The sequence below is a fragment of the Euphorbia lathyris genome, chromosome 2 (genome assembly GCF_963576675.1).
Source record: "Euphorbia lathyris chromosome 2, ddEupLath1.1, whole genome shotgun sequence".
In the NCBI taxonomy this organism is placed as follows: Eukaryota; Viridiplantae; Streptophyta; class Magnoliopsida; order Malpighiales; family Euphorbiaceae; genus Euphorbia; species Euphorbia lathyris.
In genome coordinates this window covers 99,127,308-99,141,993 of record NC_088911.1, presented here as the reverse complement: position 1 = coordinate 99,141,993, position 14,686 = coordinate 99,127,308, and the positions used below count along the sequence as shown (strand labels likewise).

General features: G+C 37.4%; 1 protein-coding gene across 1 annotated transcript; it reads right to left on the bottom strand.

Moving 5' to 3' along the window:
• Positions 1 to 7,761: 7,761 nt before the first annotated feature.
• On the bottom strand, positions 7,762 to 10,093 carry LOC136220770 (cytochrome b561 and DOMON domain-containing protein At5g35735-like). The gene is made up of 3 exons (XM_066008553.1): positions 9,403 to 10,093; positions 8,319 to 8,570; positions 7,762 to 8,236 (listed from the first exon to the last, which is right to left on the bottom strand). Exons 1-3 carry the CDS (start codon positions 10,072 to 10,074, stop codon positions 7,907 to 7,909), a joined length of 1,254 nt encoding a protein of 417 aa, XP_065864625.1. The 5' UTR covers positions 10,075 to 10,093; the 3' UTR covers positions 7,762 to 7,906.
• Between the last annotated feature and the right edge of the window lie 4,593 nt (positions 10,094 to 14,686).

Here is a 14,686-nt window from a genome sequence, read left to right as displayed (position 1 = left end):
CTCTACCTAGCTAGAAATATAGACAGAGTAAAACTCTAACTAGATAGGAATCTATTTACAGAGATAATTAGAATATTATCTCTAACACCCCCCCTCAAGCCGATGGCGGGCACGAACAAAGAGGCGGGAGCGTAGCATCGTGAAGCGAGCCGGAGCTAGCGGCTTGGTGAGTATGTCTGCAACCTGATCATCGGTTGGGATAAATCTGACACTGAGAAATCCTCTGTGAACTTGTTCACGAACGAAATGATAGTCTAGCTCAATGTGTTTTGTGCGAGCATGAAACACTGGATTTGAGGTGAGATAGATTGCTCCAACATTGTCACACCATAACTGAACCGGGGTGGGTAATGGAAATCCGAGATCCGAGAGAAGAGATTTGAGCCATAACAGTTCGGCAGTGGCATTTGCTACTGCTTTGTATTCGCTTTCCGTTGAGGATCTGGCTATTGTGGGTTGCTTGCGGGTCTGCCACGATACAATGCTGGATCCAAGATAGACACAGAAGGCACCCGTGGATCGTCGATCATCAGGACACCCTCCCCAATCACTATCTGAGTAGCAATGGATGTGCTGTATTGGTTTGACAGACATGACTATGCCAAAATCTGATGTACCCTGAACATAGCGTAAAACCCTCTTGACTCCTTTCCAGTGTTCATCAGTTGGACAATGTAGAAACTGACATAATTTGTTGACTGCAAATGCAATGTCAGGACGAGTGAATGTTAAGTATTGAAGTGCCCCCACAATGCTTCTATATTCATCTCCAGAGGTTAAGCTGGTGCCTAGCTCCTTTGAAAGTGTTGGTGTGGTGGCCATGGGCGTTAGTGTGGGCTTGGAGTCAATCATCTTCACTCTGTCGAGGATGTCAGCCACATACTTGGCTTGACACATGTGAATGCCATCCTTCTCATATCGGATCTCAATTCCAAGAAAGTATTCTGCTTTGCCAAGATTGCGAATGGGAAACTCACGTTCGATGGCTGCAATAGTGTTGGTGATGTGTGCAGGGTGGTTCCCTGTTATGAGTATATCATCAACATAGCACAGAATGTAAGTCTTTTCAGTATCGGTGCGTCTGATGAACAAAGAGTTGTCAGCCTGTGACATTTTGTACCCAAGAGAGAGAAGGAATGTTCGAAGACGAGTGAACCATTCTCGCGGTGCTTGCTTCAATCCATAGAGACTCTTTTTGAGAAGGCAGACATGATCTGGTCGGTCACTGTCCCGAAACCCCTGTGGTTGTTCCATATATATGGTTTCTGATAAGTTTCCATGGAGAAATGCATTGGAGACATCTAGCTGATTAACGAACCAGTTGTTTGCTGCTGCGATGGCAAATACAGACCTGATGGTTGTGGCTTTGATTACTGGACCGAATGTTCCTTTGTAGTCAATCCCAGCCTTTTGAGTGAATCCCCGTGCCACTAAGCGAGCTTTGTGACGATCAATGGTTCCGTCAGACTTCTTCTTTGTACGGAAGAGCCACCTGGAGGTGATGACATGCTGATCATGTGGTCTTGGTACAAGTTGCCATGTGCCATTGTCCAGAAGAGCTTGAATCTCTTCAGACATTGCAGTACGCCATTGTGATTGTTTGTTGGCTTTACTGAAGCATGTGGGATCCACTGTGCCGTTTGGATGTGTAGCTAATAGTCCCTCAAACCTTCCTCTTGACTGAAGAGATGACTGTCGAAGTTGCATATAAGGTTGTCGTGGACCAATCAGCGGTGCATTGCGAGGCCTGGGCCTTTCAGGTGGAATGGGAGCATGTGGTGTAATTTCAGGAGGAGGAGAATCTGTTTGAGGCATGATGTTCTCCTCATGAGGAACTGCATTCTGTATTTCCGGTGTGATGATGTCCGCAGCATCAACTGGAGTGTTAGGATCATTCTGAGGAACAGGTGTTGATGCAGCAGTGACCACTGGTGACAGATATTGAGGCGGAGCTAAAGGAGCACTGTGTGTGGCTTCAGAGTCAGGAGGAGTGGTTGGGGTTCTAGGATGAGATCCAGGTGTGATGGGTGTAGAGTATGGAACCAGGTTAGAAGAAGATACTATAGGGTTGGGATTAGAGAAATTACCTGGATACGGGCCGAGTAGAGATGGTAGTTGACACGATGTGCTTACCCCTGAGTTGCTAGATGAAGGTGATGATGCAGTGATTGTTGATGCAGGAAATACTTCTTCATTGTGCTGCACAAACTTGCAGATGTATATGCGTCCGGTGGCATATTCAAGACAGATATCCCCAGAATGATTTTCTGATGGACCAAGGTAGACACATAGCTTGGAACGAAAGTCAAATTTGTGTTGATTGTATGGACGAAGAAGGGGATAAACACCACTACCAAATATGCGTAAGGCCTTATAGGCAGGTTGTTTCTTGTAGAACAAGAAATAGGGTGACTTGTTGTTTAGGATTTTGGTGGGTAAGTAGTTAATTAGCCTAATGCTGTGTATCATGGCATAGTTCCAAAATTTTGGAGGTAAAGATGCATTGGCTAGCAAAGTAAGGCAAGTGTCAACAACATGTCTAATTTTCCTCTCAGCTATACCGTTTTGTGCATGAGTGTGAGGGCATGCAATCTTGTGTATAATGCCATGACGTTTGAAAAAAGGTTGTAGTTTTTGAAACTCCCCCCAAGATCAGAGTAAATGTTCTTAACCCTTGCACTATACTGATTAGAGATCATGGCATAAAAATCACAGAAGGTGGAAAAGACATCACTCTTATTCTTTAAACAAAAAACCCATCCAAATCTGGTGAATTCATCAATGATTATTAAAAAATAACGGTGGCCAAGACAAGAAGCAACTGGAGCTGGCCCCCAAACATCCAGATGTAAGTTTTCAAAAGTAAATGTGCTAGAGCGACTAATAGATGGTAAAGAGCTCCTAGCAAGCTTGCCTAATGGACAAAAAGAACATTTGCTAACTGGTTTTGAAGAGGATAGATTGTTTCCTTTGAGAACTGAGCTGACTGTCTGATTCTGACAATGTCCAAGCCGTGCATGCCACCTTTCAAAAGACACTTTCTCTCCAACTAGCGCCTCCTTCAGGGTGGGTGTAAGCACATAGAGTCCATCTTTACTCGGGCCCCGTAACAGGATTTCCCCAGTTGTTTGGTCCTTCACAAGAAAATGGTTAGGCCAAAATTCAAAGTAACATGAGTTGTCACGGGTAAATTTTTGAACAGATAATAAAGATTTGGTAAGCTTGGGAACAAGTAGGGCATCATTAATTTTCAGATTATTGATATTCGAATTTCCAAAGTGAGAAATTTGCAAACCTTGACCATTGCCAAACTGAACTGTATCATATCCTGGATATGGCTGCATTTGTTGAAGTTGAGCCGGATTTGCCGTCATGTGATTAGTTGCTCCTGTGTCTGGGTACCAAGGTTGATTAGGACCCATGAATGGATTCGGTGGTTGTTGCCATGCCATATGCGCTTGTGGTCCAGGATTGTATTGTGCTCTTGAGTTGTTCTTTGGCCTTTTGCACTTGTCAGCCCAGTGGCTTGGATCACCACAATTGTAGCACTTGCCACTCCTTCTTTTCTTTGGATTCTGCTTCTTTGCTTGATTTGTTTCCATGGTGGATACATTGGCCTCAGGCTGAAGCAGAGTTGTCTTTCTGGTTGATTGAATCATGCCCTCAACTATCTTCAGGCTATGCAAAATCTCTTGATAGTTGATGTTTGTACCGCGCTGAGTTACCAGATTCTGAACAGTGGAGTGATACTCTTCTGCTAAACCTTTGTAAAGGACTGACGGTAGTAGATGCCGAGGATAAGGATTCCCTGAGGCAGCCAGATCATCAAGGATGGATTTCACTTTTTGCATATATGCCGTAACAGACATTCCTCCTTGCTCAAGTTCATGCAGTTCGACTCCCATCTGAAACTGCTTGCTGCCTGTAATTAGCCCGTAGGCATCCTCTAAGGCTAGCCAAATGTCATGTGAATATTTGAGATATGCAATCTCAGAAAACACCTCTTCGGTGATTGAATTTAGGAGCAAAGTCCTAACCACATTTTCTATATCATCCCATTGAGTAAAAGATGGATTTATGATTAAATCCGTAGATGATGTCACAAAACCTGTTCTAGGAATAAATTTGGGTGGAGGTGGTGTTGAACTAAGAATATGAGGAAGAAGATGATAGGTTTGAAGGGTGGATTCCATGGACATTCTCCATGCTTTGTAGTTGTTTGGTGTTAATTTGATGTTAATGTTGATATTTGCGGGTGGTTGTCTTAGTTGTTCAACATGAGTGGAGATAGGTTCTAGAGGGACAGGATTGTTTCTAGTATGAGGAATGGATGAGGAAATAAAATTGTGTCTAACATTGTTTGACGGTGCATCAACAGTGTTATGAAACGAATTTGAGAAGAAAGAAGGTGAGGGATCATGGGATACTTGAGTATTGTAACAAAACGGTGAAGTATAAGATTCAGAAATAACCTGATTTCTGTTACTGGTTTCGGCTGCCTGATACGCTGCTAGGGCAGCAAGAACTGATGGAGAAAATAGAGTTGGAGGTGTCGCCGATTGTTGTAATTGAGTAGATGGCTGCTGAACCCGGGTTTGTTGATTTTGCGGCAGCGAAACTGCTGCCTGGTATGCCGCAAGCGCGGCTAGCACCGCTGCATCGGCTGTGGAGTTCGTCGGAGTCACGAGAGGCACGGCTTGCGCGTTGACAGCAGCGGTAGCGGGGATCGCGTTGACAGCGGCAGTAGTGGGAATCGCGGCTTGCGCGTTGACATCGGTTGCAGGGATCGCGGCTTGCGATTTCTGCTGTTGCGTGCCGCCTGAAATGCGGCTAGTGCATCGCGGACCGCCTGCGGCAGGAGGTCACCGACGGTCTGTTGCAATTGCGCTGGTTGCGGCTCACGGTGAACGGCAGCCGCTGTGAGGGCCGCGTGCGATTCACGTTGTCGTTGGTGCTGTTGCGCCTGTTGCGCGGCTAGGGCGTCAAGAACCGCCTGTGGCAGCAAATCTTTCGCGGTTGTCGGAGGTGGCTGCGACGTTTGTGGCGGAGGATTGTTTGCCGCGAGGAACGACGATTCACCGGTTACAAACGGAGAAGTGAATCGCCAACCTGAGCTCGGTGCGACGGAATTGCCGGACACGATTGGATCCGTGGCGGCAGACGGGGCGGCGGCGGCTGCGGTAATGGCGGCTTTATATTGTGAATAGGTCGTGGATTGAGGATGATCAGAGGATTTGGAGGATGCGGAAGTTGATACTACTGATACCATGTTGGATGAATGATTTGATAATGATAGGAATATGGAGATAGACAGATAAGTAATAGGCACAATAATGAATTGAATCAGCTTAATGATTCTGGCTCAGAGGCCTTGTATTTATAGTGAGCCAATAATAGTTTGTATAGGAATACAATACATAAGTATAGTCGTATTGAAACTCTACCTAGCTAGAAATATAGACAGAGTAAAACTCTAACTAGATAGGAATCTATTTACAGAGATAATTAGAATATTATCTCTAACATCCACATCTTTGGTGATTAAATTTATGGAGATACCGATGCCTATCAATATCCCGCTCACGGTGTAGCCTTTTATCTGTGTTGTGATGGCTATAGCATTATTGTGTAAACCAGATGTTCGCGCAACACAAACAGAGTGAAGGTTGAAACTTGTTCGTTTAGGGTAATCTCCTTACCTATCGATGACTTAGCTTTCTTGGATGGTGGAGGGATTCTGATTCTTCAGAGGTGGCATGAGAAGTATTATCTTTTCGTTTCCCAAACGTTTGATCAGGTGAATCAACAATCATCCTCAAGCACACCATGTTCGTTTCTATAGAAAATAGACATTTCGAACTCCGATGTAGATTCCCTGGTCCTCACTCATCACATTAATGATAATGTAGGGTGGAATTCCCCTATAAAAGATCTGATAGTCTGCTTAAGGAGATCTAGATTATGGTCCTGAGGATGTAGATGTCTTCTTATCTGGCTGGCCCAAATGTATGATATCACTCTTATTTACTTACAAGGATAAGGCTTAGTCGGACCCTGATGAGGGATACTACGACGCTTAAGTTAGTCATAGTCTAAAAAGTAATGAGTAGAGAGCATGACAGGGTAACACCGAGATCAATAAAGTTAAGTTTGTGAATGGAGTTAGACCCTTTATATAGGAGTGGAGACTCGTAGTCTATTTAGCAGTAAATTGGCGCCGAATCTAGATAAAGAAGGTACTCCGAGAAATTCAAGATTTCTCATCAAGGGGCGTTTTCTGCACGTGTTGAGAAGGTTCCCGAAAATGATGAAATGTGATTCTTTTGCTAAGGAATGAGGAAGCTTTTGGAATCCTAAATCACACATCCGGAGACAGATAGGAAAAATCCAACATTTCAAGACCAGATCTCTAGATATTCTCATATATTATAAAAGATTTCTACTGAAAGTAAACATATTGGAATTAAATATTACTACTAAATTAAATTACATGGATAAAAAAGTCTATCTTTTAACAAGTTTCTTTTTCAGTCTCATATTTCTCTCTTCATTTTCTTTTAGAGAAAACCTAACCACTTTTTATTTTTGAGGAGGAAGAAGGAAGCTCGGTTTCCAGCTTTCTACTCTCATCCATATTTTTGTGGAAAATATTGTAGGTGTCTTTCCGCGGCTCTAAAGTTTTGGGAAAAAATGACATTTCATTCAGTTCGTGATTTGTTTTCTTAAGAGTTTTGCCTTTTATGGTTTTTTTACACTTTGTGGACTATTTTGTTTCCTATGTAGGGTTTATATCGGTTTTAGCCTAAATTTATATATGAGATTTTATTCATTTTTATGCTGTATTTTTTCTTCCGTTAGAATGAAAAAGGATATATGCTTTTATAATAATAAAAAAACAAGTAGAGGGTGGTGCGTAAATGATTCTACGAAAAACGCGAAAAATGCTAAAATACAAAAACGTGACAATAAGTGAAAATCACGATAAACATGAAAAGACGAAAAATGCAAACAAAACACGAAAATGTAAAAAACACAAAAACATGAAAAATACGAAAAACATGAAAACGTGAATAACATGAAAAAGTAACAAAGTGAGAAAAATAAAAAACGCGAAAAAAAAGAAAACGTGAAAAACCGAAAAACTAAACATGAAAACACGAAAAAATGAAGAAAAAATGCAAAAAAACACAATAACGTTAATAACACAAGAAAATGTACAAAAAATGCCAAAAATCTGGAAAAAAAAAACGTTTTTTTTCGTGTTTTTAACATTAATTATTTTCACATTTTCGTGTTTTTCCACTTTTTTCCATGTTTTCCATAATTTTAATATTTTTTTACTTTTCGTGAATTTCGCATTTTTCCACTTTTCGTGTTTTTAACAAATTTTCACGTTTTTTTGTGTTTTTCACGTTTTTAGTGGTTGGAAAATATTTTTCAGTATTGTAACCACACACCGAAAAATATTTTCCAGTGTTGTTGCCAAACACAGAAAAGCATTTTATTTTCCTGCACAATATTTTCCATACATAAAATTTTCCAGAACACAATATTTTTCCTCAAACAAACGGGGCCTAAGTATTAAAATTTGTAGCTGTAAAACTTGCACCATAACAGTATACAAACGAAGAAATTTCATTGTAATTCAGGATTAACTAGTTCTAAATTACTAAGCAGTGATTAATTAATGATAGTGACGTGCCACCACTTAAATAGTGCATAACCATATAAATTTTTAGAAATAACTCAGAATTGCTTACTTTCAAAAAAAAAAATTATTATACAAAAAGGTTGTCATCTCTAATTAAATCAAACTGAAGTGCTTAATTGCAATAATACAACTTTAATAATAATGAAACAATTAATGAATTAAATCAAAATTAAGTAATACATATGAATGAATTAATCAAGGACGAGGAGGAGGAGGAAGAGGAGAACGGTGTTGTGGAAAATCATCATTAGTAGAAGTAACCTCATGACTTCCAATTCCATGATGAACACTTGATTTAAACTTAGTCCAAGTATATATCTCAAGACCAGCAACAGTGGCAGCAAAAGCTACTAGAATCCCAATATAAGCCCATCTCCATGTCTCATCTGGCTTCAATATATCAATCCCATTAAATATGTTAATTGATATTACTGCAAGCAATGAAAATCCCAGAAAATGATGATACATATTCCAGTATTTCCTGTACTCATCCTTCTTCTCCGGTTTCAATCTCAATGCCAACATCTGATAATGTAATTGCAAATATTATGATCAGAATAGATGAATGTGAAATTAGTGATTTTGGGATAAGGGGAAAATGAGTTACCTGTAAAGTAGTGAAAGTGAAGATGAAAATGGCGTAAAGGCGATGAGTTTTGAAGTTGTAGAATTTAGAGGCAGTGCCGAGAGCCAAGCCAATAATCCAGCCGGCAGTGCCGAGAATGTAGCCAATAATTTGGCAGCAGATATGAAGCTTAAACCAGCATTTCCATTCTAATGGGTACTTGCAATATCTTGCTACGATTACACCACTTGGTAGGAATATACCCCATCCTGCTATGTTTAAGATCCCGTGCACCTATACACAAACGGTCAATATTAGGCAAACCATCAATATTAGGTTAGTACTGGTCCCGACCACTCAGATGATGTCATGTCGAACTCAACTGCCGATATAACATTATGTGAGTGGATGGAAGGACCATTACTGATCTTTATCCTATGTTTAAGACTCTATGGATATATACACAGACAATCAATATTAGGCTAGTATTGATCTCGTCCATTCAGATGATGTCATGTCAACTCAACTGCTGATTTGACATTATCTGAGTGAAAAGACCATTGCTGGTCCGGATCCAATTTAAAATTTCTCTAATTGAAAATTATATTCATATAATTGCTCCTAATCTTCTACCAATCTCAATATGATTGCCACAGTTTAAAAAAAAAGCGAAATAATTGTTGAATCTTATTCCCATCCCACTTTGTAATTATTGATCTTCCTCCCCTTTAATTTTGCTTCATCTAATATGTAACTTATCAATAAAATTATGCTCTTTTTATTTATTACGAATTATGTATTTAAAATTTTAGAACGTATCTCACTTAGTGCTTATAAAAGTCAGTATCGGTCCTACGTTTTTTTTTTTTGACAACAGTATCGGTCCTACTTAGAAGCTCAATATACATGTTGCCAATTTAGCTACACAAATAGTAGATATAACTTAAATATACTAGATATAATTTAAATTATATATTTAAAATTTTAAAATGTATCAAATTTATTATCTCACTTAGTTCTGTCTTAATTATGTCATGCTTCATATTTGTTTTCATAGGCAAAAATTGGAATAAATACTCACTTTGACCTTAACTTGAAACAGGGGAGATAAATAAAATGTGCTTACAGTTCGTAGATGTCGCCGGTGCCTTCCGACATGACTAGCCGGACGGCCAGTCCTGAAATTAACAGTCTCACTACTATCCACATTCTGCAGAATAGTAGGATGTCCAGCAGGAGTTACTCCATCATCACCCAAATATCCAACTTGCCAAACATGATTCAACTTCCTAATCTCATACCCTGAAGAAAGAACCATCTTTCCTTCTATTATATGATAATCTAACGCTGCTTTATACCTCATCGACAAATCACGAAACGACACATCATTATTCGCTCCGTCGAATCTTTGATGCATCAACTTGCAACCCATTTTCGTATCGCTAGTAATGTTATAAGTATTAACGCCAAACGAACCATTCGGGTATCTAATGCCGATAATTGCCCTGGTCCCAACCATTTGTGGTAGCTTGGCCGGGTTGATCCCCCAGGCTAGCCATCCTAATCTGTCGTAAAGTCTTGCCCCGAAAAATATACTGATTTCTTGGTCGTTTTGATCGTTGATTTTCCAAGCCAATTCGGCTCCAAGAGTGGTTAATTTTTTGCAGAAATTGTTGGAGAAGTTGTGGTTTTGGGCTAGGAGGAAGAATGATTCGGAACATGGAGTGTAATGGGCAGTAGAAGTGGTGGATGAGATGGCTAAGATTAAGGTTGCAAATATTAGAATAGAAGAAGACATGATGTGATATGATATTAAGGTTTTGTTAGTTACTATGTTATGTTTGGAGTTTTGGTTTGAAGAATATTTCTTTTTGTGTGTTAGGGAACATATGGGAAACTACTTTAACAATTTTTCACTTTATTCCACTAAGATTGCTTAAAAAGGAAAGCAACACGTAATCTATATATATCAAGGTATAGTTTTTATCTATTTCTTTTACTACATAATTAATTCTTAACTTTCACACATGCATATACGTATAAACAGGGTGGATTCACAGATTATCGAGGTCTAGATGTGAATCAATTAGGTAAAATAAAAATTATTTAAGAATGATATTTTTTATTACATTTAATCGGATCTAATTTTATATAAAAAATATTTTATTTCACATTAAGTACTCAGTTGCTCGTACAAAATATTATCTACGAGTATTTTTATATGTATAATCATTAAAAATATTGTTTGTACATTTCTCTCGACATATAAAATTATTTAACCATTTAACTTTTGTTGTGACGTTAAGTGTGTGTGTGAATGAGGAAGTATTTCACACTATCAAAACCCAAGTTTGCAAAATGAAATGCTGACACATATTTTTTTTGAGAGATTTTTTTTTTCTTTTAGTATTTTTTTTGGGTTAATTACAAACAACTATCATGTGGTTTAGCCGATTTCTAGACCAGTATCTGTGATATTTTGTTTTTACAAACGCAACTCTGTGGTTTGCAAAATTTTGCAAACGCAATTCTGTTGTAAAATTTTGCATTTGAGTTCATTTTGTCCGAATTTGGTCGATAACGACCTCGAAATGAAAATTTACAAGATTTAATGATATTACCTTTTAGGTTTGAGGTTATTTAGGTGTTGTTTTTTTATGAGAGAAAAATATAATATTTAGAGAGGAAAAACTCCAAAAATTATGATTTTGAAAAATTAAAAATAGTACTAAACAACTTTAGTTTTTTGAAAATTTTCATTTTGAGGTCGTTCTCGACCAAATTTGACAAAGTAAAAAAAGATGTAAAATTTTACAACTACAGAACTGTGTTTGCATAAAAAAAATACAACACGTACCGATCTGCAAATCGATCAAATCAAATAGTAGTTATTTGTAATTAATCTAATTTTTTTTAAACCTATTTGAGATTTTATGTTTTTATTTTATTTTATGATATGAGTGGATAAATAAATATAGCAACGTGATTAGTCCTCAGAATTGCGGTAAAGTTGAATGGTGTAGATAGACAATATGTAAAGAAGATTCTTGGGCATTCATTAAGTCTAAATCTAAAGCATGAGATTTCTGATTGATTAAAATTTAAAAGTAGAGTTCGATAAATAAAATATTAAATAGTTCAAAATTCAGATTAACTATGTAGCCTCCAAATAATAAAAGCACCGTATATAAAGTAGTGGTGAGGATAAAACGTGTTTCATGGAGTGGAGTTATGTTCTATTGTGCTTTGCCCATCTAACTAGGAATTCTCTTTATATATATGCTTTATAAAAATGTCACTCAGAACAAAAAAAAAAAAAAAAACTTTCATATTTATTGTTTTAATTAGGTGTAATTTTTATTTGGGTTAATTTTAAGAAAAACATATGTGATTTCACGTTTTCGTAGATCAGTATTTGTGGTTTTTTTTTGTCCCAAAACAAACCGTGTGGTTTATGCCATTAGTAAAAACGCGGTAATCTCTTAGCATCGTTAAAATGCAAGGGTATTTTCGGAAAGAGATCATTGTTGATGAGGTTAAAACTACTTTGTTACAATATGAAATTAATAGACAACCAGTTAACTAAAAATAATGAGTTTGTGGGTGAGGATCTTGTAGTTCCTGGAAGAACTTTTGAAAGGGGTTCAAGGAGTAACAAAGGAAAATGGAGATTTAAGTCTAGGTCTCATAAGAACCTAGTTTGCCATTTTTATCATAAAAAAAGGCATTTTAGAGCCGAGTGCTTTCTAAGAAAGAATCAACTAAATGATAGGGGTAAACAAGTTGATACTGCACAAGTTAGTGTTGCTGATGGGGATATTGATGGGACGACTTTACTGTCACCAAGGAAAGGGATGGATTTGAGTATAGTTGGGTACTTAATTCTGAATGTTCATACCATATATGTCTTAATAGGGATATGTTTTTTTTCATTGAATTTTATTAATGGTGGTGTGTTTTGATGAGAAATGATGCTTCATGTAAAATTTATGGTATTGGGAATGTTACAACAATTTTGGCCTTAACCGTTGGATCCGTAGGAGGAATAATATGATGCATGAGGTTATGTACCCTAACTTGTACTTTAAAAAACGACACCCAAGAGTGAGAAAGATCAGTTTCACTGTCCAACATGAGAGGAATGTGATATTTAACATTGGTATAGAGAGGGCATGGTGAAAATTGGGTGTTGAAGTCGTGGTGGTTGTAAAAAGAAAGAGGCAGAGGGAGAGTGAATGAAGGGAGGTCAAAAAAAGAGAAGAGAGAAAAAAACCTAGGCTGATGATTTTGATATCCATTAAGAGTACTCCGGATGAGTGATTTATTTATTTTTAAAGACCATATTTAGAGAGAAATACGACATGTGTATGTGTATGCAATTGAAAGATCTATTGAATATAACAGAGAAGTGTTTGGTAAGACCATACGAGATTAGACAAGTTAAATAGATATCTCAAATATAAGTGTAATGTCTGGTTATAATATGAAGGATGATATACTCTCTGATGGATAAAAAATTTCTTAAGTATTTGATTATGGATTAGTTTCATAAAGGCTAAGTTTAATAAAGAAAAATAATAATTAATTTACGTTTAATTTGAGTAAATTATATTATGTGAATTATAAAACCATTTTGGGTAGAAATACGTGGCTTTGATTCCCAATTTAGAACAAATATTATATTAAAATTTGGGATACGTAGGAAGCTTGATACAATGTTATTATCAAGTCCAAGCCAAATATCTAAATAAATATTAAATTAATTAAAAAAATATATTTGTTATGGTTATATTGGAAAGTTGGAATAATTAGTGAGTTGGTTTAATATATGTGTGATTTCTAATTATGTTGATAAACCTTTAAATTTAAGATATTATGGGATGATTTACAGAAAATAGGTTTGAACTTTAAACTCGCATGCGTCCTTTAGCTTATCTCAACATTATATTTGATGCTTTTTAGGGTCAGATGTTTCAGTAACTCCCTCACCTCATGAAACATCACCCAACACACCAACATTTGGGGAACTTGTAACTAATGTGGCAATTTAGTTGGGATATGGGTCTCTAGCGCAACAAACGTCTGTTTCTATTGCTAAGAACAGATTGAGGAGACAAATACGTCCACCAGTGAGGTATCAAAATTCAGTTTCATACGCACTAACTGTTGTAAGTGAGCTGGAGTCAGATGGTGATCCAAGTTTCTACAATGAGGCTATCATGTCAGTTGATTTTTATAAATGGTTGGTCGCTATGGAAGAAGAAATTGAATACCTTCATCAAAATGGCACATGGAATCTGCTTTGGCACCCAAAGGTAAGAAGATAGTTGGATACAAATGGGTGTATAAGAAGAAAGAGAGTATTCTTGGTGTGGAGAAGACACACTACAAGGCAAGGCTTGTGGAACAGGGGTTCAATCAAATTGTTGGGGTAGATTTCCACGATGTTATCTCACTTGTGGTGAAGCACATAACAATTCGTATGCTTTATTGTCTCTTATTCCTATGAATGACTTGGAGTTGGAGAAGTTGGATATCAAGATAAATTTCCTGCATGGAGAGCTAGAGGAGCAGATCTATATGTAATAACCTAAGGGGTTTGAGATTGAAGGAAATGAAGATTATGTATGCTTGTTAAAGAAATCTCTATATGGGCTAGCAGTTGTCGAGGCAATGCTATAAGTGGTTTGATTATTTTATATTGTCACATCATTACTCAAGATCATCTGATGACAGTTGGGTCTATCTAAAGAAGGTTGGATCTTCCTTCATCTATTCATTGTTGTATGTTGATGATATGCTCATAGCTTGCAAAGATAAATCTGAAATTTATAAGCTGAAAAATTTATTGAGTGAATTTGAGATGAAAGACTTAAGTGGAGCCAAAAGAATCTTGGGAATGGAGATTATCAGGGATAGAACAATTGATAAGTTATACCTTAGCCAATAAAAGTATATTGAGAAAGTCTTTGAAAGGTTTGTCATGACGAATGCAAAACCAGTGGCTACTCCATTGGCAGCCCACTTCAAGCTTTCTGCCAAAATGTCACCACAGATAAAAGAAGAAGAGAGGCACATGGCACGTGTCCCCTATTGTAATACGATCGGTAACATGATACGGTATTCTAAAAATCGGCCAAGGCGGCCGTCTAGACGGAGATTTTTAGAACACTATCTCGATTTTCATTAGTCGGACGGTATAAATCGGTTGACCGATTTTTGGTCTCTTAGACGGTCTCAAGCGGTCCTGGACGGGTCTAGATGGACTCAGGCGGCGCTTTTGAAAAAATTGGCCCTTAAATTTTATTTTAATGTGTTAATTTTAAATAAAATATTAAAAAACTAAAAACTAAAAAAACCTTAAACTATCAAATGTATTTTTAAGAATATTAATTTTATTTTATTTTGAC

What these genes read in the sequence shown, in the direction of transcription:
- LOC136220770 (XM_066008553.1), bottom strand. Translation starts at nt 10,074, where the DNA reads ATGTCTTCTTCTATTCTAATATTTGCAACCTTAATCTTAGCCATCTCA. An exon ending in ACCGGCGACATCTACGAACT is followed by an intron (nt 8,571 to 9,402) that starts GTAAGCACATTT and finishes GTTTGTGTATAG; the next exon opens with GTGCACGGGATCTTAAACAT. An exon ending in TCACTTTCACTACTTTACAG is followed by an intron (nt 8,237 to 8,318) that starts GTAACTCATTTT and finishes TTACATTATCAG; the next exon opens with ATGTTGGCATTGAGATTGAA.